The sequence below is a fragment of the Dipteris shenzhenensis genome, chromosome 4 (genome assembly GCF_047967505.1).
Source record: "Dipteris shenzhenensis isolate YYH24624 ecotype China chromosome 4, Dip_SZ_1.0, whole genome shotgun sequence".
NCBI lineage: Eukaryota > Viridiplantae > Streptophyta > Polypodiopsida > Gleicheniales > Dipteridaceae > Dipteris > Dipteris shenzhenensis.
The window spans coordinates 39,792,189-39,818,276 of record NC_141599.1 but is presented as its reverse complement, the minus strand read 5'-3'; the positions used below and the strand labels follow the sequence as shown (position 1 = coordinate 39,818,276).

The 26,088-nt window shown below is 45.1% G+C and overlaps 1 protein-coding gene across 1 annotated transcript in view; it reads right to left on the bottom strand.

Moving 5' to 3' along the window:
- Nucleotides 1-4,755: 4,755 nt before the first annotated feature.
- Nucleotides 4,756-26,088, bottom strand: part of LOC147902846 (uncharacterized) — a 45,022-nt gene continuing 23,689 nt past the window's right edge. The window contains exons 2-3 of the mRNA XM_087373359.1: nt 18,801-18,891; nt 4,756-5,470 (exon numbers count right to left, since the gene is read on the bottom strand). Coding sequence (XP_087229485.1) covers nt 5,217-5,470; nt 18,801-18,891 — 345 coding nt within the window. The 3' untranslated portion in view covers nt 4,756-5,216. The remainder of the gene's footprint in view (nt 5,471-18,800; nt 18,892-26,088) is intronic.

The following is a 26,088-nucleotide window of genomic DNA, read 5'->3' as shown; positions in this document are numbered from 1 at the left end:
TCTCTGCACTTTTGAAACATTTTTCTAAGCAAGAGGGGTTACTCATTTTCAAAGTCTTTTTCTAGGCAAGAGAGGTGACTGGTTTCTTTTGTCTCCACACAAAAATTGTCCAAGTAAATAGCCAAAACTTCAATCAAGTACTTGATGAATGTTTCCACCATGAATCTTTGGAATGTTGATGGTGCATTCCTTAGTCCGAAGGGCATCACCTTACATGTGTGGATGCCCCAATCAATGATGAAGCCATATTTTGTTGGTCTTTTACTAGTAAGGATATTTGGCTATAACCACTATACCCATCCATGAACAAGCACAACTCGTGGCCTACCACTTGGTCCATGAACGAGTACAACTCATGTCTTGCTACTTTGTCCAAGCCCTTGTCTATGAAGGGGATGCAGAATGGGTTCGATATGGTTCTGGCATTCAACCTTTTTGAGACCCCACAATTGGGGGAGCAACCAATCACTCTATGTTGATTGAATAAATGAATCCTACTCTGATGAGTCACACTTGTTCTTAGCATAACTAGGATTCATCATATACCTCTAATAGCATATCGGCTTGGTATTAGGCACCAAGCAGATTCTATCGACCTTGACAGTAGGTACACCCCTCAAGTCGATGAAGTTCCATACAAAGACATTTGAATCTTTTGACTTACTGTATGAGGTTATTCCTATGTGTCCAAGTTCAATTCTTAAGTATGCCCAGAAACCAAGTGTTTTGTGACTTTGCCCTATATTCACCCGGATACTCTTTTACCCACTAGTGAGATTTTCATCTCCATTAGCCTTGTTTTCACATCCTGTGTGACCTAGTAATCCAACTTCGAGTCCTGTGACCTATAGCTCTTCAGGATTTTACTAGGGTTAGTATTCTGATAGCTGTCTCCCAGTTCTAATGGTCATCATCTTTAAACCCCAGTCATGAAACTCCAATCATGACATAGCTCAGCAATTTTGAGCCAAGGTCCATGCAACAGATGTGGACTCCCCAATAGAAGTGGATATGTATTTTCATCCATGGCAATGACAATTAGGCTCACTATGTAGTGGACTCCCCTTACTGTGATCGCAACATCCAAGATGGCAATGACAATGAAGCTCACTGTGTAGTAGACTCCCCTACTATGATCACAACATATGAGACCATTCCTTGAGGATCTACAGGGCATTGATATGCTATTTTTACTTGGAAGAGAGATGGCTTTATACTTTTTATTTTTAACTTTTTTGCCAGGCTTTCCAAAATAATGTTGACTCTTGATCCCCCATCTACCATATCACCTTGTATATTCACTGTCTTTATTTTGATGGTGATGATGGGCACCACCTCGTGGGTGTCAATCACTAGGATGGTGGCCAGTGAGTCAATCACTAGTGTGTTTCCTTGCATTTTGGTGCAAATTGCCTTACTAAAGACTCAAGGTAGTATAGAGTTCGCTACAATAGCTACTGTATTATTATGCTGACCTTTAAGTCTTTGAAGGTTTCCCATGCTTGCATTGCTTCCTACAATAGCTACTCTATTGTTATGTTGACCTTTAAGTCTCTGAAGATTTCCCATGCTTGCATTGTTTCTTTTCTTCGCTCATTACCTTCACTTGGCTTTGGGTTTTATGAAGAGCTAATGATGCCCTCATGGCTTATTATTTTTCTATTGAGGTTGGGTTTCCTTAGTTTTTTGACAACTGCTTGGGATTGCCTTTTGCTTTAAACTCCATTGCAAGGATTTGCTCTTTAGTCCTCTTTTACTATCTTAGCTATGGCTTCAATCTAGTCCTTCCAATTTATGTCTTTTCCTCAATGTTGTGCCTTCTCTTGCTTGGGTGCCTATCCTTTGGAACAAGTCACACATTGGCATCAATTGTCATCTCAAGTACTTCTATGAGTGTTGTGTGGCACTCCACATTGGGTTTCACTTCTCTTTTTTAGAGTTCTTGTAGAGAAGCTTGATGTGTTCTCACAAGATCTTGTACTCAATCTTAACATGACCCTCTTCTTCATAGAAGGAACACTCCACTCTTGCTTTCCTTTTCTTAGTCTTGACGGACTCTCCATCTCGATCACCACAGCTCCTTGGGCCTAACCCTCTTTTCTCGACCTTGGTTAGGACATGGTGGCTTATCATGTCTTGGCATGCTTGCTCTTATGCGACTTGATTAGCATCAACCGTTTGCTTGTTACAGTTTCCACACTCTGAGCTATCATGACCATCTTATGGTACTAGCACTCTGAGCTATCATGACCATGTTTCACATGCCTCACAGTAGTCTGTATGACATTTTTCTTTTGTGTGGGTGCCGTGTAAACACTTGTTGCACCATTTCTCATTGGTTCCCAATCTTACTTGGATGCCTAACTCTTGCAACCTTGCTTGAGTTGTGTGGTTAGCACTTTTTTGTTCCCACAAAGTAGGACTATATGGCTCTAATTCCATTCTCAAACCTATAGAATGTGCCACATGTTGTCCATATATACATTGTATGTACATACTTAACATGTGCACTGAGTCCAAGGGTCCCCCATCCCACCTCCATAGCCATGCAGGGCATTATAACACCCCAAAAATCCCAAGGACACTTAACTTATGGTATTATTAAAGTCCCTTCATGTTGCCACCTAACCCTAGGAGAAGGGGGAGGCCAATTTTGGCAGACGTGTGTGTGTGCGCGCGCGCGCGTGCACACACGCGCGCATGTGTGCTATGAGGACAACAAAGCTGCTTGTATTCTCTCTAGAGACATCTCTGAAGAATGGACTCTTCTTATTCGGCCCGTCAGGGATGTTCCCTTAGTGCTTTTCTATATGCTATGTTGCAATGTATAGACAATTTGATGGATACAGGAATCCTTCATGGCTTGGAAATGGCAAAAAATCGCAGCATGATTGCTCAAGCCTATGCTGATGATTCCTTTTTTACCCCAAAGAATACTCAAAATGATCTTTCTGCTTTGATGTAAGCTCTTTTGCTCTATGGTTTGACAGCTAGTCTTCATGTGAATTTTCAAAAGTCTAAGTTGCTTCCCTTGCATTCTAAAGATTGGGTACTTGTCAAGCTCAGAACAAAGATTAAATATTGGAAACTAGCAACCTGGCCATTGCATGTTCGACATCGAATAATGCAGTCCATTCTAGTGGCCTATATTCAATTCTATTTGCCTCTGATCATGTTCACTGAAGTAGATCTTGCTTCTTTCATGTCGGTAATCATGGAACTCTTTTGGTGATCCAAGCATAGCTAGAAAAGTCTAAGACTGCTTTCAGTGCATCGACTATGTTCACCAAAAAATGCATGGAGGCCTTAATATCATTGATATCCAAGTGCACATCCTTGCTCACAAAGGAAAAACACTGCTACAATTTATGAAAGGTGATCAACCTTGGGCTATTATGATTTGCTCTCTGTTACAACAAATCAATACTTTTGCCTTTGATCACTGGCAACCCACTCAATGGGACTTCTTACTTGGTGGCTTTGATGGTACATTGCATGGTTGCCCTTTGGTCCCCGACTAGATTCTTGATTGAAAGCACGTCCTTTCTCACTTGGAATGGCATGGACGCGATTCTCTAAGAGAAAATTCCTTGAGGGTTGAAGCATTTACTGATCAAAAGCTTTTCAACCTCTGTTGGCTTTACAAGAACCTAGACGTTCCTATTTTATTGTTTTCAAAGGAATTACTTCTATTGCGAATGTCAATCAAGATGATGGAACTATTTTACCTTTTTCTCTCACAGCCACACGGTATGACTTGGGATCTCATTATCATCCTCTATGGTAAAAAATTACATATATGCTTTCACCTTTTGTCCCAATTCCTCCTTTGGAACTTTAGGATAAGCTAGAGGATTGGATTTTGACTTCCCACGAGTCCTCCTTTTGTTCTTTGAGACTATCCAGATTACAGTGCCTACATTATATAAAATCCTTTTGCCTCATCCTTGGGTTTCAGATAAGGCTTATTCTATTTGGCGAATGCATTAGCAAGCTAAGTGGTGAAGAAAGAGACTAAGGCAACTTTGACATCAAGTCTTTTATGAAAAGTTCTTCTAAAAGTTTTTCCATTTGGTCAACTATTGGCACGTAGACACATTGCTCCTACTGTATGTCGCAGTGGTTTGGCTTCTCAAGAGACTATGCTTCATTTGTTCTGATTTTGCCCGTCCTCCCGTGAGTTCCTAGATTTTCTTCAACAACAGTTGAGAACGAGATTCTTGACTCCTCCTTTTGGAAAATTCTTGTGGCTCTTTGGTTTTCATCCGCGCGGATGAAAACCAAAGAGCCACAAGAATTTTCCAAAGATGATGCAATCATGGATGTGCCACTGGCTCTTGTAGGCATGGGCTGGTGCAATCATGGATGTGCCAGTGGAAGCTGTTATCGAGGTATAGGGGTTAGAATATAGCATAGAATGGTCTCTCTAACTCTATCAAGTAGCAAGACAATGATCTTTTATACTGGACATCGATTTTTAGTTGTTACATCTTTGCTTGTTAAAATGGCAAAATATAGTTGATCGAATCACCTGATGAGAAAAACAAGGTCCAAGAGACCCTGTACCTGGAGGCTTCCAAAGAATTGAATTTTCAGACTCTATCCGATCAAGTTCTTTGTCATCACCGCTAAGAAGATCTGTATTGTATATTATGCATCATTTGCTAAACACTCATCACAGTAATGTAACCTTAAATTAGAATCACATCATGCAACCAGATGGATATCTGATTGTGTAAAGCACATGCGATATTTTGTCTCACATAGCAGTGAAAGAATTGGACAGAATATACATCATGACCAGATCTTGAAATGACATCAACCTGTGAGCTTTAACTTCACAGCTCCAATCATTAAGTTAAAATACAACACACATTGGCAAATTACCAGAATACCAAACTCAAGTGAATGTTGAACCCGTTTGTAAGCCAGAATCTGCCTTAGCTGATATAGCATGAGCTCTCGTTGGTCCTTTGATTAGCTGATCCCACTTATCTTGGGCATAACTTGAGAGTCTGCCATTTGGAAGATCCCTCTGTTGCCATTTCTCGGTAGGGACAGGACATCACAAAATTCATTCACAGAATCTAAGCCTGAAAATGGTTACAGCCAGATTTCTGATCCACGGTTGCTCAAGTTTTCATTTGGATGACACTAAAAAATTTGCTTTTAGCAAGGTATAGGAAAACCACTGAAAAGAGATATAACAGCCTACCTCAATTCCAATCCCACCAGTTCTCAGCCCTCCGGTTCTGAGCTCTCTTGGACTCGTTTCCATCATACTCTTGAAGCTCCTGCAGTTCCTCAATGCAGGCAGCCACTGCCATTTTGGCTTGACTATAGTTTGGATCATATTGAAGCACATCTTGAAATATCAGCCTTGCTTGTTGCAACAGCTTAATCCTTTCATTGCTATATATTGGACGCAACCAAGATCGATCTCGAAGAGCTAGACCCCAGTTTAAGAGGGCTGGAAAAATGCACGTGAAAACTGTCACCATCCATTACATATTTCTCTATATTGTTTTAAGTATTGTATTAAGATGATGTTTACAGACACAAATGAGACTCTTGAGCACAAATAAGCACATGCAGGTACTGAGTAAAGGAAGATTTTTGCATTATATACTTGTCTACAACATTATCCCTCCCCCCAAGAAATAAATTTCTATATTGCCTTCAAAATATATGCAAGATCAGCTATCCACAAGGGGGCTAACAAGAAAGAAAGATTCTATGTTTTGTAGCCCAAAAAATTCCTCAATTTATGAGTGTAAAGGTACTTGCAGGCTGAAACATCCCCAACCAGGTCAAGTTGTTGGAGGTCAACATCTCCTGATGTCACCTAGAGAGAGGGCCTTGCTTGTGGGTGTGCCCACCCAGTGAGTGACGATAGTGTAGAGAGTGAGGGCCTGTGTTGTGGGTGTGCCTGCCCCCCATGAGAGTAGGCTAGAGTGGTTGCTCAGTGCCATGGAGGTTCCCAGGCGGGGTACGGGGGTGTGTGGGCAGGTATGCTGCCCTTTAGGCGCCTCTTAGAGCCCATTTATGGGCTATGGAGCAGAGGGTGCAGGTCGGCCACCTGGGTGGCTTCAGCCCTCCTTGGGCAGTGGGCTTGAGCCCTATGTATAGGGCTGTGTGCAGCCCTGACTGGTGGGTCGGCCCACCTGGCCAGGGACTCAGCCCTGATATAGGGCCCTGAGGAGCCCTTTTGTAGGGCTGTAGAGTCGGCCATGTAGGCCTGTTGGGTCGGCCACTAGGCAGGCTGGTCAGCCCTGCCCTATGCGAGCCAACTAGGAGGGGCTGGGGGGCTATATATAGCCCCCCCCCCCCTTAGCCCTCTTTTCATCACCTGGTGGAGCAGTACTTCACCGCAGACCAGCATTTCTTGGAGGGCCTGGCAGAGGAGCAGAGCCAGCCCTGTTGTGCACATGAGGAGCAGGGTAGTGCAGCAGTCCATCCGCTCCCTAGTGCTCCCTTCACTTGTTTGTTGAGCTGTGTGTTCCGAGCTCTCGAGCAGCCCTTGTTTCCGAGGTTTTCCCCCAGTTGTAGTAGCAAGGTTTTCTCCAGAGATCACTTGCAGTTCTCCGGGAGTGTTGAGCCAACACACTGCGAGGGACCGTTCGGAAGGGTGACTTTGAAGGGTGTTTGCAGATCAGAGAGGAGGTGTTCCCGAGGGACGGAAATCGAGGTGTGATGGTACATTGGGCTGTCAGCCCCGTCATCCTTGTCTTCAACCTTCTCCTTTCTTCAACCCTCAATTCCTTCCATCCCATCCACCTTCTCTTTCAGTTCATCGTCCTCTTCACTCCGACATGGCGACTTTGTCGGAGATGGCAGAGAACAAGACTAGAATTCCATTGTTGCCCACGTTCCCAGTTGACCGGCAGTTGGATGGGCTCAATTACGGCGTTTGGCAGGTTATGATAAAATCTGTGTTACAGTCATATGACATGGCAGATTTCGTTTTGATAGGTGTTGCCCGACCAGATCCCCTGGCAGAGGACCTTGGCATCCTGGCTCAGAAGGAAACCAAGACTCTATCCCAACTGTGGGACCGTTTTAATGCCAGGGTAAGATCATTTATCTTTCTTAATTGTACTCCTCACATGATTAATCACGTGAAGCACGACAGTGGCCAAAAGTAGATGGAAGCATTTGGCATCCATGTATAACCGAACCTCTCCCATGAAGAGGGTTTCATTCGAGGTTCAGATGAGGTTGTTGGATCCCAAGAAGTCTTCATCGATGCGGGAACACATAATCAAGTTACAAAAACTTCAGTAGGAGATCCTCCAGGCAAGGAAGCAAATTTCAGCAAGACATGGCCATAACTCTCATGTCCCAGTTATCCTCTCAGTACGGGGCCATCCTTGATCACTAGTGGTAGGGTGAATGAGTTGACCTGGGAGGAATTGGTCCCCATGATGCTTGACCAGGAGGAGCACTTCGTCGATCGTACCTATGACAGTCAACCTGAGGCTTTGACAGCTGATCAAAGAGGAAGAAAGCAATTGACAGCTGAGGAAAGAGAAGCTCTCAAGGCATCCCGTCCATGTAACTGACGTGGCCAGAAAGGTCATTATTGGCATCAGTGTCCCCAACGGAACGCAGAGGGTCCAGTGACTAGGTAGCCAATAGTGTGATGGCTGAGACCACGTATACTCCACCCTTGTAGTAGTCCACAACCATGCGCAGAGACTAGAGAGGAGGGCAAGCAGGACCTGCTGCTAAAGCAAGTGCCTCTCTCGCCATGGGTACCACAAAGAGGTCAAAATCTAGAGTTGCTTGCAAATGCGGGTAGTAGGAGAAGGGCACTGGTTTGGATTGTCGTGTCTGCTGGAGCCAAATCCACTGTTTGGAGTACACTACACCTCCCAAAGAGGACAACACTCTCACAACCAAAGACATCACTGTGAGTGATTCCTACTTTTGATGACTAGCTGCGGGATGTCAACACTTCGCTTGCCCAACCATTAGACTAAGAGAGTGGTCCTCTGTGACAACCTGACGCAAGCTGGGAAACTCAAGCTTGAGTACTTCACTCACCCATATGCTGTAGAACAGAGGAGACTTGTCACTAGGTGCAGTAATAGTATTTGACTCAAAAAGGTACTCTAGTCTAGGAGAACATCTTTACCAATCCATGTTGATCCTTGGCCGCATGGGCCCTTGGGATGGTTGCATCAATCTCTGCACTGCATCGTGGGATGGACTGAGTAAGACCTATGTGAAGGTGCCTCCAAATTCTCATCGAGGAAGCCTTCCTAGTAAAGAGAGAGCTGCCATGTCCCTAGAGACCAAGCTATTGAAGGACCTTCTATGTCTTAGAGAACGGTACGAGGCTCCATATTGTGAGCTTATATCTAGATGAATCCAGGAAAATGCCCAAACTCATCCTCTGAAAACACAACACATATTATGAGCTTGCCCAAAAATGCTCTGCTCTGCATCTCTAGATCGATGATACCTACTCCTCCCTTAAAGTGAGTAAGAATCACCATTAGCCAAGCTACCCAAGCCCCCAAGCCCTAGTATCTATGTGCCATCTGACCCCGCCCATCGAGTTACTAACCAAATGCCGAAGCTGTCCCATACATCGTCTCTGGAAGCACATCATGACGCAATGGACAAGGCCATAGGCAACAAGACTTGGTTCATCATCAAAGCTCTACCTAGAAGAAAGAGCTTTGTTGAGCTCCTATACAAAAGCTTGCAAGGAACACACACCGCCACCTATGGCATAACATAAAGAGTTAAGATCCCTCGATCCAACATGCTGACAAGCCTAGTCTCCTCCCCTCTAGGAAATCCTAATCCGCCTCAAAACTGGGAGAAGAATTGGGAGGCTTAGACTCATATCACGCAACTCAACGGCCTCCCAAAAAGTGAAGATGTTGTTCGAGATGCTATTCTTACCAAGTTTGTGTAAAGTGAAGGATACACACAACAAATTGGGACACAAACGTAGACTCAAGGGCTGGCTAAGATCTTGTAGATTTTGCCTTGGAGGGTGACTAGTTACCATTTTCGAATATTGACTTTGGTGCCCCTTCCCCTGCCCTTAATTTAGCCATGAGAGGGAAGGGCACATCATACGTAGGTTGGCGATCTCCTCAAATGCATAGTGAACTGGAGTGGATACCAAATTCCAAAACTATCGCAAGAATGCAAAAGAGAGTCGATCTTTTTCTATGTGGCCACTAAGCCCTCAAGAATCTCAATATCAACCGTGCCTCCAAGGCTCCCATCATCCTCAGAGAGACCACTAATGGACCAAATCTCCTCCCAAACTAGATAGAGGACATAAATTACAGCTCGTCCATATTGATGCTTGTGGACCCATGCGCACTCCGTCTCTTAAGAGGTCATCTATATTATATTACATTCATAGATGATTCCACGTGTTTTACTTGGGTCTTTGGTCTTAAGCAGAAGTCCGAAGTTTGCAATGTGGTCAAGCACTTTGTGGCCTCGATTGAAGATCAATCTGAATGCTAGTTGACCCTCTGTTGAGATCAAAGAGGGGAATACCTATCCAAGCCATTCCAACAATTTTTTACCGAGAAGGGCATTACACATTAGTTTATGGTCCTCAACAAAATGGGAAAGGTGAAAGGAAAAATCGGTCACTTTCGGAGATGGGAGATGCATGCTAAAAGCAAAAGGGTTGCCACAAAAATCTTGGATGGAAGTCATTTTGTGCCCGACTCATATTCTGCATAAGTATCCCACGAAGGCTCTTAAGGTCATGACACCTTATCAAGCATGGTTTGGTTGTAAGCCCGATGTGGGCTATTTCCGTACATTTGATTGTGTAGCATATGCACATGTGCCTTTAGAATTGCGTGGCAAACCTCATGACAAGGCAGAGAACTGCATCTTTATTGGCTATAACAGTGAAAGCAAGGGGTATAGACTTTATAATCATGTGACAAAGAAGGTTATCACTACTCGGGATGTTATATTTGCTGAAAATGCAGATCTGTCCTTTGCTGGTTTTAACAAAAATCAAGGTTCTTTTGAACCTTTGACGGGCTGCTGAAACCGGCCTTTAGAAATCTAAAGGGTAGTCAACTATAACTAGCTTAGCATACACTTCATTCACAGCCACATTCCAACATTTCCAGCCACTTCCATTAGTTAAATTCCACTTAGAAACAACTTTGAGAACACTGAAAAGAAAGGCTAGAGTGTCCTTGCTCAAAAACCAAACACCAAGGACACCGATTGGCCCCAGATGCTTTGACGCCCCTTCCGGTCTTTATTTAATTCGGGCTCACCCTTGCACTCTGCTACACTAGCAATCAACTGACCAAGCCAATACTTGGCATCAGAATGCATCCAATTCCCTGGTGTCATCAAACGCGCATCAGATAGATTGGGCACATGTGCACCAGAGATTGCAACCCATCAAGAATGTTGCCTCTGGGAAGCTATAGATGGTTGCCGGAAGGTGATCCAACCTTGTCGGAGTTACGGACACAGTTCCTCAAAATCCCATGTGGCAATTTATCATTTGCTATTGCAGTCCAAAATGTTGGACCTCTGCCTGGAACATATACCTGATCAAAGTGCATACATTCGTTCTCATCTCTTAGAAGTGCATACATTCATTTTTCCCCCGCTTGGGACCATCTTCTACAAGAATTGGGATGTCATCTCATCCCCTTGTTCTGTCCACCTAGCCCAGATGGAGTAAAAAGACTATTGTGCTCCTTTGGCCTCAATCACATACAACCTTATGTGAGCCCTATCACCTCAATGGAGTCTAGTTGGTGCTCCCTAAGTCTCTCAATAGAAGCTAGATCCCTCCAAAGATCTCTCCACTCTTCTACAGAGTCCCAATGTCTAGGGCTTGATCATGACAAGCTGCATTGCTCCTCTGCACAGCCTCGTACACAAGAGTGAATCAAAACAAAAAGTTGTTGCGACTGCAAAAACAATACTAAAGTATAAGTTTGTTAGGGTCAAGCCAAATAAAAAATCCCGAACTAGCCCAAGGGGAAAAACCCCTAGCTGGGGATAAAAGTGCCCCTTGGGTAAGGTGTCAGTCGCAGTCGCTACTAACATCTTACAAAACCTCCTGCAGTGATAGTTTGAACATGTACAAGGTGATAGATCAATCCCCAAATGGAATAAGCCTAACGCTTTGTGAAAAGCTTCAAAATTTTCTCTGGGTAAAGCTTTGGTGAAAAGCTCTGCAACATTACGATGTGTAGGACTGCAGATCAAATTGATCTCTCTTTGACATAGTAATAATGTATCTCAATGTGTTTCGTGTGGGCATGAAACACAGGATTCCATGCTACAGTAACACTCTGACCATCAATGAGAATAGGAGTAGATGGCTGCACAATGCAAACTGCCATGAAGATCTCCCATCAATTTTTGGGCCATACACATTCTATTGTAGTTGTGAAGGCTGCACTGTACTCAGCTTCACAGGATGATGTAGCCACACCAGATTGTTTCTTGCTCAACCAAGAAATGGACTGGATTATTTCTTGCTCAACCAAGAAATGCATGAACCACCAATAAAGAAACACTTGCCCCTGGTGGAGTGTCTGGAGTCATAATCACCAGCCCAATCTGAATCACTGAAAGCATGCAACTCAAGAGTCAACCCCCAGGGCATAGAGCAACTGAGTACCCCTGCAGATATCTGAAAACACACTTTACAGAATTTCAATGCTATGTCTTTGGGCTGTGCAGTGCATATACCTGCTCAATTAGGATACATTGGACTGAATATCTAGACAAGTATCGCACAGATATATGAGGCATCCAACAACCTAGCTGTATGAAATAGCATCAAATGGTTCAAACTTCACTTGCATCAGGCATGGACAGCCTAGGCTCCAATGAAGTAGAAATGGGCTTGCAATCCTTAAAAGTGAAGTTTTGTAACAGTCGTTTGTATATGATTGGATTGTTTCAAAACAAATCCCTCATCTCATTGCATAAACTAAATGCCTAGATAGTAGTGTAATGGCTCCAGATCGGACATCATCAAACGAAGCTTCAAGGTCATGCTTGAAATCTGCAATTCTCTCTTCACTTGTGCCTATGAGCAACATATCATCCACATAAAGGATGACAATCAGCAAATCCTTTTTGTTCTTCTTGACATATAGGGCACTTTCAATTGGACTGTTTCCATAGACCCTGGCTCGTCAATATATATAATCTTATCATACCAAGCCACCCATAAAGTGCCCTATCCAGCTTGCATATCTTGTCTTCCTGATCAAGCACTTGAAAACCAACAGGCTGGCTCACACACACTTCTTCGTACAAGTCCCCAATGATAGAGGCTGTTTTGATGTGCAATTCATGTACTTTCCACCCAAAATGAGCAGCCAATGAGACAACACATTTGATGGTAGAAGTCGGGGCAAAGGTTTCTTCATAGTCTGTCCCCTTTTACTGAGAATATCCTTTAGCAAACAGCCTCGCCTTGCACTGTCAATAGTCCTATCAGTTTTCTCTTTATCTTGTACACTCACTTTGTCCCAACAGCTTTCTTTCCAATGGGCAAATCCACCAAATCCCATGTATTGTTTTTCTGGATCGAATCTACACTGATTTTACCCAAAGATTTCAGCCAATTGCAGCCCAGGACAGCATCTATTGGGCCCATATCCAATGCCAAGAGATCCCCAGCAAATTCATAATCCTCAGAGAGCTTGATCCTTGCATCTTGGCAACAAAATTTACTGACCAAATGCTGTCCATTTGCCACCTCTACTCTCAGCCCATGATCAATCTCAGTAGCAATCAATCCCGCCTTCTGTAAGATCTTAGAATTGATGAAACTATGAGTGCTACCGTTGTCCACAAGCATGTGAACAATCCTGCCATTAATTTGTCCTTTCAATCTGATAGTTTCAGCACTTTTGGCACCCATCAATGCATGAGAAGAGATAGCATAAATTGTTTGCTGTGCATCCCAATAGATCTCCTCGTCCACAGGAGCATTACCATTTGCATCCTCTCGCGCAAGAAAGGGCATAGCAACCTGATGCTCCACATGAAAGACTTTAGGCCAATGGCCTCGCGGGTTACATGTGGGCTGAGTGTCATCGGATTGTATACCATCCATATTACGTTCATTAGCACCACCGGGATCAAAGGGGAAATCAGCCCCCTTCGTGGCTCCAACATCTGGAGCTTCTTCCACGATTTGTGCACCCTCTGAATCATCATGAGTGGCATCCAAAGTCTCAGAAGCATCCATCAAATCCTCATCCTCTGATATCTCAATAATCATGCTGTACCACTGTTACGCATTTTACAAACTTCCCGATGCTCAAGAGTCCACTTCTCACCACACTTAAAGCATAAGTTTGCCCACTTTCTGCTGTCCATAATAGCCTTGGTGTGTTGTTTAACTTCTGATTTTTCAATCCCAACACTTGGCTTAGCTCCTGGCTTAGCATCAAATGACCTGTATGGCTTAGCATATGGCATCTTGCTGCATGTAACTGTGGGAAACCTCGGAAATGGTGCTGCTGCTGATTTTCTTTCATTCCAATCAGTCATTTTAGGCTGCTTCTCAACCTCATTTACATTCCCATATGTGCTGCCTGCTGTCATCTTATATTTGCCAGCATATTTGGGCTCAAATACCTCTGCCAATTGGGCTGCATGCTCAATTGTTTGAAGGTTATGTGCCTTCACAGCAGCTTTCCCTTTTCAGATACGTCTTGCACAAACAGGGAAAGCCTCCAAAAGCGTTGCAAGTACTCTTGGACCGCACCGGTCTGCGACAAGGCATAAAATTCAGCCAAGTATTGATCCAAGACAAGTGGGGATACAAATGTAGTGACCATCAATTCTTTGAAACCCCTCCAAGTGGTTGGTCTCTGCAGGGGAATCCCTCATGTATCGCCACCATGTGTGGGCATAGTCCTGCATATGCATACCTACAAAAATGATGCGCTCCTCCTCACACTTGGGGTAGAAGCGAAAATAGTCTTCCAGCTTCGTGAGCCACTCCTCCAACTCATTGGGAGTACGAGTGTCCCCTTTAAACTTATGCATTGTGAGTTTGTCCTTGATATCCTTGGCTGCATAATTCTTGTGTGTGTAACCTCTAGAAGTGCGGGCATCATCACGCTTGAGGTTCACATAATCAGAGAAGGACATCTCAAGTTTGATGGCCTTAGGTAGGGCTTTGTATGCACGCAAAGAATCTGCCAACATGTCATCAAGAGTGGCTTGCTGCCCACCACAGACTCCCTGTTGCATAGTAGCTACTGCCATCTGATGCATTGGCTACGTCTGGCTATATGTTCTCGCTGGCGGAGCGATAGGTGCATGAACCCCGGGTTGGGTCTCTCTGCCAAATGCATCTCTCCGAAATGATGGCATACCAAAGGGCTGAGAAGAGGACTGACCTCTCTCCCAGGGGAGTGGGCTGCCATAAAAACCAAAGCCAGCTCCAGGCATACTCGCTGGTGTGGTGAAAGGAGCACTAACTGGATGCACACCAACGGGTCGGCCCAAAAGAGACGGCTCAACCTACATAGATGCAAAAAGCTGTGAGCCAAAAGATGGCCTGACATCTTGCATGAAGGTGCTCTGTGGCACAGAAAATGCATCATCTAAGTCCAGATAACCCCCATGCTGGGGTACATGCAATGGTTTAGAAGATTAATGCTCATAGGCACGGCGGGCATCTGCCATAAAACCTTTGCGTGGACCAAACAAAACATACTGACTGTCTAAGTGGTCGTCTTGCTGGGGTGTGAGCTGCTTACCCTTATCTTGCATAGCAATGGTAGATGTGATCTGCTGACCAATCTGTTGTCCCATCTGGGCAAGAGCAGTATCCTGCATAGCCATGGCTGTGGTAAGCTGCTGGCTAAACTCCTGTTCTATCTGGCAGAAAGCACCTTGGAGCATAGAGGAAAGGGCATCCAAAAATTGCATCTGCACTACTTGCACTTCCTGGGATACAGGAGAGAGAGGCTGAGTGGAAGGAACCTCCGTACCACCAGTGGATGCAACCATTGTGGCAGGCACTTGCTCATACTAAGCAGCCTCATTGCTAGCATGCAATATATCACGAGGGGCGTGCTTCGGTGGCATGGTGACTGGCCCTGGAGAGAGAAGCTCGAATGTAGACAAAGAGAAAATGGGTAGCAAATCCCTGCTGTAATGAGCACATGAGAGTGTGTGTGGAAACACGAAAAAGATCGATGGAGAGGCTTGGAAGAAAGGTCATCGAAGAAGCTTTGAAACGGGGAATAAGCCACAATAGGGCTGTGGAAACCTCCTTAAAGAGGCTAGAAATTTTTTAGTCCTTTAAAAAAAAAAAAAGGACCCTAAGTCGCCTAGGACACTTAGGACTCCTAGCCTAAAGGCTGGTAAGACAGTTAGGACATTGACCTAAGGTAACCTAACTTGGCCATTTAACCCTAGTTAGTATTAACCTAACCTAGCCCAACTAACTGAACCTAAACCCAACCTAACTAACTAAACCTAACCAAAGTAACTCAACCCACTAACTAGTTAGACCTAACCAGACCTAAACTAACCTAACCAACCAACTAATCCCAACCTTAGAGGCTAAGGTTTGCAGGTGGGCGTGGATGGCAGCGCACAGGCACAGACAGGCACAGACTGGCACGGAACGGGCGGCGAGACGAGTAGACGAGTGGCGCATGGGAGCGGACGGGCAGATAGAATGGGAGGGAGACATGCGGACGGCAGTTGGGGAAATGTGTTGGATGGGATGCTCACGGAAAGTGCTGGACGGACGGAATGCAGGTCGGGATGTAGACGCACAGAACGAGGCTAGGCGTGACGAAACGGGCTGGACGGGACAAAGGGAAAACTTCCTATAGATATGCAAATAGATGGAACGGCCTTTCCGGAACAAGGCATGAACGGAACGGAGAGGCTGACGGTGCTAACGGGCGGACGTGTGCCCGCTATGCAGCCTAGCTGACGGCTGAGGGGCTGATGGGGTTGAGCAACTGATTCAGGGCTTGAGTGGAGCGATCGAGCTCCTCCTGAAAGCTGGTTTTCAACGGACGAGTCTTTGCTTGCTAGTAATAGACGCCAAGGCGCAGCTACTGGAAACAAAGGTGCCAGAGTCGGGGCTCTGATACCAATGTAGAAAAGGGGGTAGGGGTGGATTTAGAAGGGGAGAGAGATCGGGGAAGAAGGGAGGAGAAGGGGTAGGAGAGAGAGAATGAGATAGGAAAGAGAGGGAGATAATGAGAGGGAGTAGGGAAGAGAGAGAGAGAGAGAGAGTGAGTGAGCGTAGGCAAGGAGGAAGGGAGAGTAGATAGGATTAGATGTCACATCAAAAAGTACATAGTAGGGAGTGGATAGAGACTTATATAGTCCCTCCACATTTTCCACCTAAAGGACCTCTGACTTGGCCCTTTTTACCCTTCATTACACCATACAACCTTAAAGCCAACACCTTGTAGCCCATGGCCATCAAGTAGCCCATACCTTCCGTAGAGCCCATACAATTCGTACGGCACCAGCCCGTACAGCTGCACTTAATGCTCATGTACGCATTGTCCGTACGGTCCGTACTGCAACAGCTTTACCTTCCACTGCCAGTCCGTACGCACGGCTGCACCCGGTTCTCAAAAACATTCCGTACCGTCGTACGGCCACCAGCCTACTCCGTTTTTTGGCGCCCACACAGTCTGAGTAAAATCCTGTCGCCATTTTCCCTTTTGGCCTTCTAAGGCCTTCCTTTCCAAAAGGAAAAATGCATGGGCATGCCACATGGCAGCCCACGTCTAGGCTTGCCCCAAAGGTCTTTAATTTGCCCCTAGGCCCCCTCTAGTGGGACCTTTTTAAAACCCCACGAATGATCGACTTCAAAACTAAGGGTATTTTGACCCCTTTCTGGTCCAAACCACAATTTTGACCCCCAAGGCACAATTTGCTAGGGGTTCTAGCACCTCAAGCAACCCATGCCCTCGCTCCTTGTTTTCCCAAGGTACTGCCCACATGCAGGCCAACATGCATGCGCCAGAAATCACGCCCTCGTGACACTAGGTCTAGGTCTTAGCCTAGGGTAGGAGCCCAGAAGGGCCCCCAAGGGCTGGCCTAAGTGAAGAGAGCAGGAGCAGCCAAGGTAGGAGCCCTAGAAAGGCCCCTTGAGGCAGCTCCAAAGCAAGGGAAAAGGGCTGGGGGAAGGCGCCTTTATTAGGCTACCTCTGCCCCTCCCTAGGCAGCCCATTGTGCTGGGTTTTAGGGCCGAACCAGCCAGCCAACCAGCCAACTGGCTGGTCGGCTATCTAGGGCTCGTGGGTCGGCCCAAATCAGGGCACTCCAGCCCCTATTTAAGGGTCCCCTTAACCCCCTCATTTCTCATCCAGCTCCCTCAGCAATTCAGCCTTCCTCTCCAGCCTAGTGCAGCCTCTAGCCCCTCCAAGGTCCCTGCAGCAGCATACTCAGCAGTTCCAATTGCTATTGCAGAAGGGTAACCACACAGCACCATAGCCTAGACTCGGAGTAGAGATTAGGTTTATGCTTTGTCTACGCAAGCATATGAAGGGTGGCTTAATGCTACTCAAGTCCAATGAAGTGATAATCCTATGCATAAGAATGAGTTGCAATATGTTGGCTCTTATTTGTACTTGCTATGATGCATATGTTATGCATATTGATGCTCATATGAAAGATACTCTTGAAGACATTTTGCCAAAGGATCCAAAGCATTTTGTCTTGATCATGCTAGTTCTACTGCTATGCAACGAGAAGAAGAAAAGCATGGCAAATCTGGTTGAAGAGAGAACTCCATCAGCAAATGAAGTCACAAACTTTGTGGTAGAAGAAAATAAAGATTTTATCTTTTGAGGTTCAATATCTTTGAACTTTTATAATCACTTGGTCATATAGTCAATTTTGAGGTTCTCTACATGGAGTAGTACTCCAAAAACAATGTTATGGTTATATGTTTTGTCCTTATAGTCTTTGTAAATCACCTCTGGTCACCACATGATGTAGGCCTCCATGGTACCTCTTGCAGACATGAGAAACTAGGTCCACACAAAGGCCTAAGATTAATCTCTCTCTCTCTCTCTCTGTGCACTTGTGTACACATTAAGGAAAGAATGATATTTGCTTGGGGAGTGTTGGCTGTAGTAAGAAACCTCCACCCCTATTTTGTTTTCTAACAATAGATAGGTGATGTAGGCCTCAGACTGAGGCTGACTGCAGTCAAATATAGGCTGCACAGGGCAGCAATTTTGTGCGTGAAGAAGATTTGTTCAAGGCACCTTGACAGGTGAAGGTATAGGCTTGAACTAAGGGTGGCAGACCTCAGTTATTAGCTAGTCCAATCGGCCATGATGGTAACTCCAAAGGATCAATTACCCACACCTGCCAAAGACAATATACAAAGAAAATTACAAGTCGGACAACACTCTCTACAAGTACAAAGAAAGATTGGTGTCCAAAGGATCTGCACAGGTAGATGGTCTTGACTACAACGACACCTTTGCTCCAATAGCATGCATGGGACATAGATAGCATCTGCCCAATTCAAGTGGCCCATCTTTCATTGCCTTCCTGAGTGGTAACTTGGAGGAGGAAGTCTATGCGGAGTAAACTTGTGTGTAGATAGAAGAAGGCTCTCTACAAAGAGATGGATTTCACTGTTTTGGGAGCAAGGAGACGCTCTTTGTATTAAACTCTACATTTCAAACCAGAACGAGAAATTTCACCAATAGACTAAGATGTTTTTCAGAAGTTCACAGATTCTTCTAGCCACAAAATTCCAAAGATGAACGCATCTTAACTTCAGGATAGCTGACACTTACCACCAGGAGCATATTTTTTGTTTATCGTCATCATGGCTTCAAACTTAGCAATAGCTGCCAAGTAAACCTTGTCTGCATCTTTAAGTGCATTCTGCACTCAATTTAACAAGAAACTCAGTAAAACACTTCAGATCTACTATAAACCTTGCATTTGTTTGTTACCACAAAAAAAGGTTTTACTCATTGAACAGCAGTCACAAGAAACAATTCATACACTATATATCACAAAAACCCAGCCATGCAAATTCTTAGTTACTATTGCATCTGGCTGAACGCCATTGCAGAACTTAGCAATAGCTGCCAAGCAAACCTTGTCTGCATCTTTAAGTGCATTCTGCACTCAATTTAACAAGAAACTCAGTAAAACACTTCAGATCTACTATAAACCTTGCATTTGTTTGTTACCACAAAAAAAGGTTTTACTCATTACACAGCAGTCACAAGAAACAATTCATACACTATATATCACAAAAACCCAGCCATGCAAATTCTTAGTTACTATTGCATCTGGCAGGCCCACCGACCAGCTGGCAGGTCCACCGACCAGCTGGCAGGCCCACCGACCAGCTGGCCGACCAGCTAGGTCAGGCCTATAAAGGCACTAGCCCCCCACACTCTTAAGTACAGGACAGGACCTGCAGCTGCTCCTCATCTCCTCCATTCTTTGCTGCAGTCTCTTCTGCTCCAGATCTGCCCCTTCTGCCCCAGATCTGCTCCTTATCTTCATCATCATCGAGCTACACGGAGGACTGCGTTACGCCCCCTCTGCTCCTATCTTTTCTACAGTCTCTCTACATGGAATCATCTTTCTGATTGTTCTTCAGTTGTGTCTGAGTATCGTCTATTTTTTATCGCTCCACTGCAAACCATATCGTTTCTCTATACCCTCCCCTCTTTTTTCTCACCTTTTGTAGTTGCTCTGCTTAGCCCATGAGCAGTCACCTCGCAGATCTGAGATTCTGCTCTTCCAGCTGCTAGTATGCCACCCTTCCCTCGAATCCACTTGCCATACGAAGGTCATGTGGAGGGCACCACCGAACGCCCCCCCTCGGAAGTTCCCCCGGCCCTTTCGGTGGATGGTCTATGCTTAGCCAGCGGAAAGTTGTTCCACCAGGCCTCCTGCTCGACAGTGCCCATGAATGGAAGCGGCAGGGAGAGCCCCAGGGAACGCAAGAGGAGGGAAAAAGGGGGGCTTTGGGGGGGGGGGGGGAGAAGTTTGAATGAATTGAAAGGGCGAGGAGTGGAGGGGAAGGCAAGGAAGAAAAGGAAGGAGGGTGAGAAATGAGGGAAGTTCTTTTAATTTAAAAAGTGGTTGACTCTCGTGGCAAACCTTCTCAACCACAGACGGGTGCACAAACAACGGAGACGGGGGGGGCTGGGAGCTTGGCATGCAGATGAAGGAGAGCCCTAGCAAAGGAGCAGTCCAGTCCCTCTCTTCTCTCTTTCCTTTCACTCTCTTTTCTCTTTCCAAATACTCCCTCCTACCTTTCGCTCCATTCGTCTCCCTCCTCTCGTCGTCTTTTCCGTTCCCTCCCTCCCACATTTCTTCCATTCCCTTCCTCCCACAGTCCCACCATTTCCCCATCCATTCCCTCCAACCCCCTTTTCCTTTACCATTCCCTTCCTCCCTTTTCCACTCCCTCACTCCATTCCATTGCAGGTCAAGTTAACTTAGGGTCATGTAGGCCTAACCCGAGATGACATACCTTTGGTATAGTTAGGGTACTCTTATAATTGAGACACCTAGGACACCCTATGCCTATACAAGTGTAAGCCTTAGCTCATTTGGGGCACTTTTGGGAGTGAGAACCCCTAAGAATACCTAGCTAGGATACCTAAGAGATCACTAGTCCGGGTTTTGCTTGACCTCTAGCTTGGGGATGATCCTTGCGAGGATCTATGGTTGGACAATGACGCGCTAGCCTACACCGTGTCAAGGTGTTTATAGGTAGCTTGTGGATTGAGGGTTACATAGATCCCATAGTTCAGCTTTGGCTAACCTGTAAGGAGTATTTCAATTTGTCACCATGGGGAACAACACGAAGTGTCAGTTGAAGAGAATATGTGATATTGAGACCAAGATTTGTCTAAAGATTTCCCTGTTTCAAAGCTTTTTAAGAACATCTCTCTATCCATGGAATTACTATGAAAGGAAAAAAAGTATCAAAGTGTATACATTATAGATAAGGAACCGGCGACACAAGCAACATAAAAAAAAGGTGTCTTTAGGGTGACAGCACTGACTACTCAAGCAAACACCCATTGCCGCAAGTGGCACAGCTATATGGACATCTATAGATGGATGCTTTACGTGAGATGCAAAGAAATGGATTAGTAGAAGGATGACTTGTCGTCTATAATTTACCACAATTTTTTTAGCATGTTGGGCAAGACAACTGATTTCCACATAAGCCAACTTTGGGGCTAAAGGTGTCCTCCAAGTAATCCACTAAAACGACAACATGGCTGATGAAGAAATAGAGGCACTGCAACTTCAAGAGTCGGAACAATGGGCACTTTCGACAAGAAAAGATAGGCTAGCCCAATCATACATGAAGTCCTTGGAGAGTCTAGTTGAAACATGCACCCAAGCACATGTTAGCGAGGCCTATATTTGGGTGTGTCCACGGTCGCATACTCCGAACACTCCATTCTTGCAAATACCGAAATGTTAGAATGGATCACATAGGGAGAGCTGGCCTAACCACAAATCTAGTACATTGGATCTCCCACCGAGCCTCAGGCTAGGCCAGCACCAAGCCCACGCTGTCTCTCAAGCGTTTATGTCCCATACCATAAATACCCACCAATCCCATACCATAGACACTCACCAGTCGAGGTGTAGGATTGACTAGACTCATGCTTACTTTAGGTCTGGTCATGTGCTAGGACCTCACCCCATTCTAGTGCTAGCTCACATTATGTCTGGAGGGAACGTAACATCCTCCTACCTCAAAATTACTTTACACTTGTGTCAAGCCTATGCACACATCAAGGAAAAACATCATCGACAACCTAAAAACTCTCTTAGAACAACCAGCCATTGGGAGAATACATAAAGGAAAAATTTTGGGGGACAAAAAAAAAGTCATCGCAACAACTGGCCAGGGAAATACTCACAACATGACAAGCTATGTCAAGGTTTCTTCTCAAGTTTTTTGGACTTGAAAAACTTGCACATGACCCCTTTGTAGATGGGCATAGTAATAATGATGGTAAACAGCCCTCACACAAGTATTTTGGTGTTGCTAGTCGCTTTTTCCATCAATTTATTTGTGCACTTCAAATCCAAACCCAAAGACTCTCATTCTTAACTGATGTAACGCAGGCTCATTATCTCTTACAGTAGATCATAGCTAACCTATAATATCTATGAAGACCCTAGGGGCGCCAGTCTATAACTGATGTTCGGTGTTTATTCCTTTTGGTTTTTACTTTGTCTCGTAGGCCCGCGAGGCCTCCTAAAGTCGGTAATCTCTCTCTCTCTCTCTCGGAAAGAACCTGCAAAATCCGCCCCATAGGGGAGATAGAAAATGAGTAGCATGTGATCTTGGGATGGGGACAGCAGAGGCAATCTGAAAAGTCTGCTGGAACAGCCAGCCAAAAAGCTAGGAAGCTATTTGAAAGAAGTTTTGGAACACAGCAGCAAGGTACTCGGGGCCCCGGGCTAGCACAACAAGTACAAAATACATAGCAATTTTGTAAGATGTTTATTTCACTAGATGTAAAAGAACACTATTAATTCACCCGTCCAATAGATACTAAAGGGCCTTCTGCGGATTTTAATACAATCATATTATATCATCTCTCTCTCTCTCTCTCTCTCTCTCTCTCTCTCTCTCTCTCTCTCTGTGCCCAGCTGGAGGGACACTGCTTCCCACTAACACTTTCAAGACCCTTGGACCAAGGCCCTCATTTTCGACTCCTTGATCCGTCCAGCAGGCATGTATGGCAGCCCTTGTTGGGGGCCAGACTCTTAGATGCAGACTGGGCCAAGGTAGAGCGTCTCCACGTTCACATGCTATTGCGGATTATACGAATTAAGCCATCATATCCCTGCCAGATCATTCAAGCTGAGTTTGGATCATCTCCGCTTCGGCTTGATGCAGCCTTTCAGGTCATCTATACTGTGTCAAAGGGTACGGCAACTGCACCTCAGGACATCGTAGACTACCATGGCTAGCACTATCCTCCTCCATGGCCCTAGCAGTTGAGAGTGATCAGAGATGCTGGTATGCGCACACATGCGAATGGTTTGAGAGATTGGGATTCCACATGACAAATTATCCCCCTTCCAGTTCAGCATTGATGCATCGTTTCTCCCACTCAAATATCACGAGGTCAACCAGGTCACACAAGAGGATCTTCAACAATTAAACACATTCAGAACCTGGGTGGTAGAGTGAGCTCCCAATGAAGCTCACCTTCTATCACCATAATGTAAATATCCTAAGTCAAAGTACAGTTGACCATTTATTTGATCATAATTAAAGAGTTTTATATGTATTAATTATGGTCAAAGAGTTATTTTAATGGTCAAAGGATTGACTACGGTCAAAGATACTTGACTCCAGTCAAGTAAACCTGATTGCGGTCAGAGAGTGTTGACTTCGGTCAACAAGACTTGGCATGCGCCAAGAGGGTTAACCCCGGTTAACCAAGATGTGCCAACTTCGGTTGGAGAGACTTGGCTATAATTAAGGCGCCTTGACCCTTAGTCAAAGCTCTTTAATTATAATCAAGAGTGTTGACCCTAGTCAACCAGAGAAAATATATATATGTTTATTTGTATATATATTTGTTTTGATGTGCACATGTGTTCAGTGGGGACGCCCACCGTGACTAGGATTAGTCCACAGTGCGTTATTTGCATGCAAAGCGCTAACAATTAATGGGTACCATGGTGGTGCGCTTTAATTAATTGTTGCAGGTACTAGGAAGGACTATTTTTCCTAAGCGAAATGGGAGCCTCACAAGCATCTAGGAGGCGGTTCGTGTGACCAAGAGCTTTGAAGACTCCAGAATGGCCCTTAGAGGCTTGTAATAGGATTTAGTCTAGATTTTAGACAAGTGGCATGTTGCCAATTTGAATGGAGCTTGAAGCTCTTGTAAAAGTGGATTTTTCACGTTTTGAAAAAGAGAGACTCACGAGACAGCTCTAAGCTGAACTTCTGTAACAGAATTTCTGCAATTAATAAAGACCTTCGGGGGGGTCCAGCCCGACAATTTGTCCTGGGCCCTAGTGTATCTTCAGAGAGAGGGAGTGAGGAAGAGCTTTGGAGAGTAAAATTCCGTCTGGTTTTATGAAGCCATAACTGTTTTCCCGTCTGGTTGTATTGGTATCAGAGCGTGGTTTGACAGTTTCCTTAAAATGTGACGATCCAAGTAAGGTTGAAGAGTGCAGGTCTGTGACGCAGAATAAGTGATGGCATAGCGCAAGAAGAGCTGCTGATCACCTTTGCAGCACCTACGCCCGTGCAGGGGATCGACGAAAGAAAACCTACAAATCCCGTCAGAAAGAAGCTCACGCCTTCCGGTTTAACGTTTGTATCTCTATGAAAACAGATGGGCGGCGCAGGCATCCCCGTGAAGGCATCTCTTCGTCCGTGATGATCATTTGAATCCCGTCATGATCTCCCGTAAGATTTCGTCAAGCTCGTTCCACGTCAATTCCCTTCTGTCGCAGCTAACAGGCAGCGCTCCACCGACCTACCAACTAGCACCTCTCGGGTCCACACCTTCGTCTGCCATCATCGGACCTATGGTAGTGGAGTTCATTTGCGCTATCGATAGCCACTTCGTCGTTTGCTCACTACTTGTATCGACGTCCAAACCGATAGCTTTATTCGACGCGCGACGACTCCTGCATAGCCAAGGTTTGAAACCTTTGGCTGTTGCTGACGTGGCCAGGGTGCCACCTAGGCAGACACGTGGCATGCACAAAGCTGACGTGGCAGACACGTGTGGATGCTGACGTGGCAGCATATGCATGGTGATGACGTGGCAGTACACGTGGCATCCAGCTCAGAGCTGACGTGGCACACTGACACGTGGCAGCCAGGCTGGCAGACCTGTGGTTAGTGTGACCTTGTTCAAATTAACTGCAGTTAGCTGACCCTGGTTAGGGATCTGGTCAGAGGACAGCCTAACCAGACTGGACTGGTGCAGTTAACCAGTTTGGTTCAGTTAGTGGCCAAGTTACAGACATCTAACCAGACCAGAACAGGACTGATCTGGTTAATGTAACCAGTAGTTACCCATCTGGTCACTGTTCCAAAAAAAAAAAAAAAGAGAGTTGCAGAGACAGTTTTGCCATCAATGCCCACCTATCTGGTAATCATTTTACTGTCAGAAAATCAGCAGAAAACAGAGAAAATCAGAGTTTTGCAGAAATAAAAGAGATGCATGCCTTTGTGCACAGAGAAGGGGAAACAGATGCCTTTTGAAGCCATCTGCAGCAGCCAGAAAAGGGGAATATAAATTGTTGATGCTTTGGCAATTGTGTGGGTATATGCCTTGAACTGACAGCCAGTACTGGCATAGATTGTAAATGCAAAACACCTCTTGTTGAGGTACCTTTTCTGTTGGAAAAGCAAAGGTAGTGTGCATCAGTTACCCGCACTGTGTGAGAAATCTGCAGATCTCAGAATATGGATCAATCACCTATCCAGTGGGATTCACAAGATAGGGATGTACATCCAGGACAGAGAAATGTGCCGCACACTCAACAAGAATTTGAACAAATGGTACGCACTCGTATACAAGAGCTGGAAAATCTAAAAAGGGATCCCAGGGCTCAGCATTTGTTTCAAGCAGAAGCTATGCCTAATCCAGTATATGACGTGCCAATGCCGGAGGCACACTCTCGTGTACAGTCTGAGAGAGAGAGATTTCATAGATCTCATAGGAGACGGTCCCATAGTAAAAAGAGATCGAGGCATCATCACCGATCTCCTAGTCCATCACCGTCTACCTCGAGTTCGACTTCTGTGTCTTCTTCTTCCTTATCAGATAAACCATCCAGGAAAAGAAGGAAACACGAGAAGTCTGAGAAGAGAAAGTCTTCCAAAGCGACCAGGGAATTTAAAGAGGGAGGAAAATCTGTCAAGTTTATGACCTACAATGGACAGTATGGTCATACAGACAAAGCATTGCAGTTTATCAGACAGTTTGATGCTGCATTTGGTACAGAAAAATTTTCAGAATCCTCCAAATTAAGAATGGTCAGTTTACACTTGACAGCAACGGCTAGTGCATGGTGGAGTGCACTGACCACAGATGGGTCAGC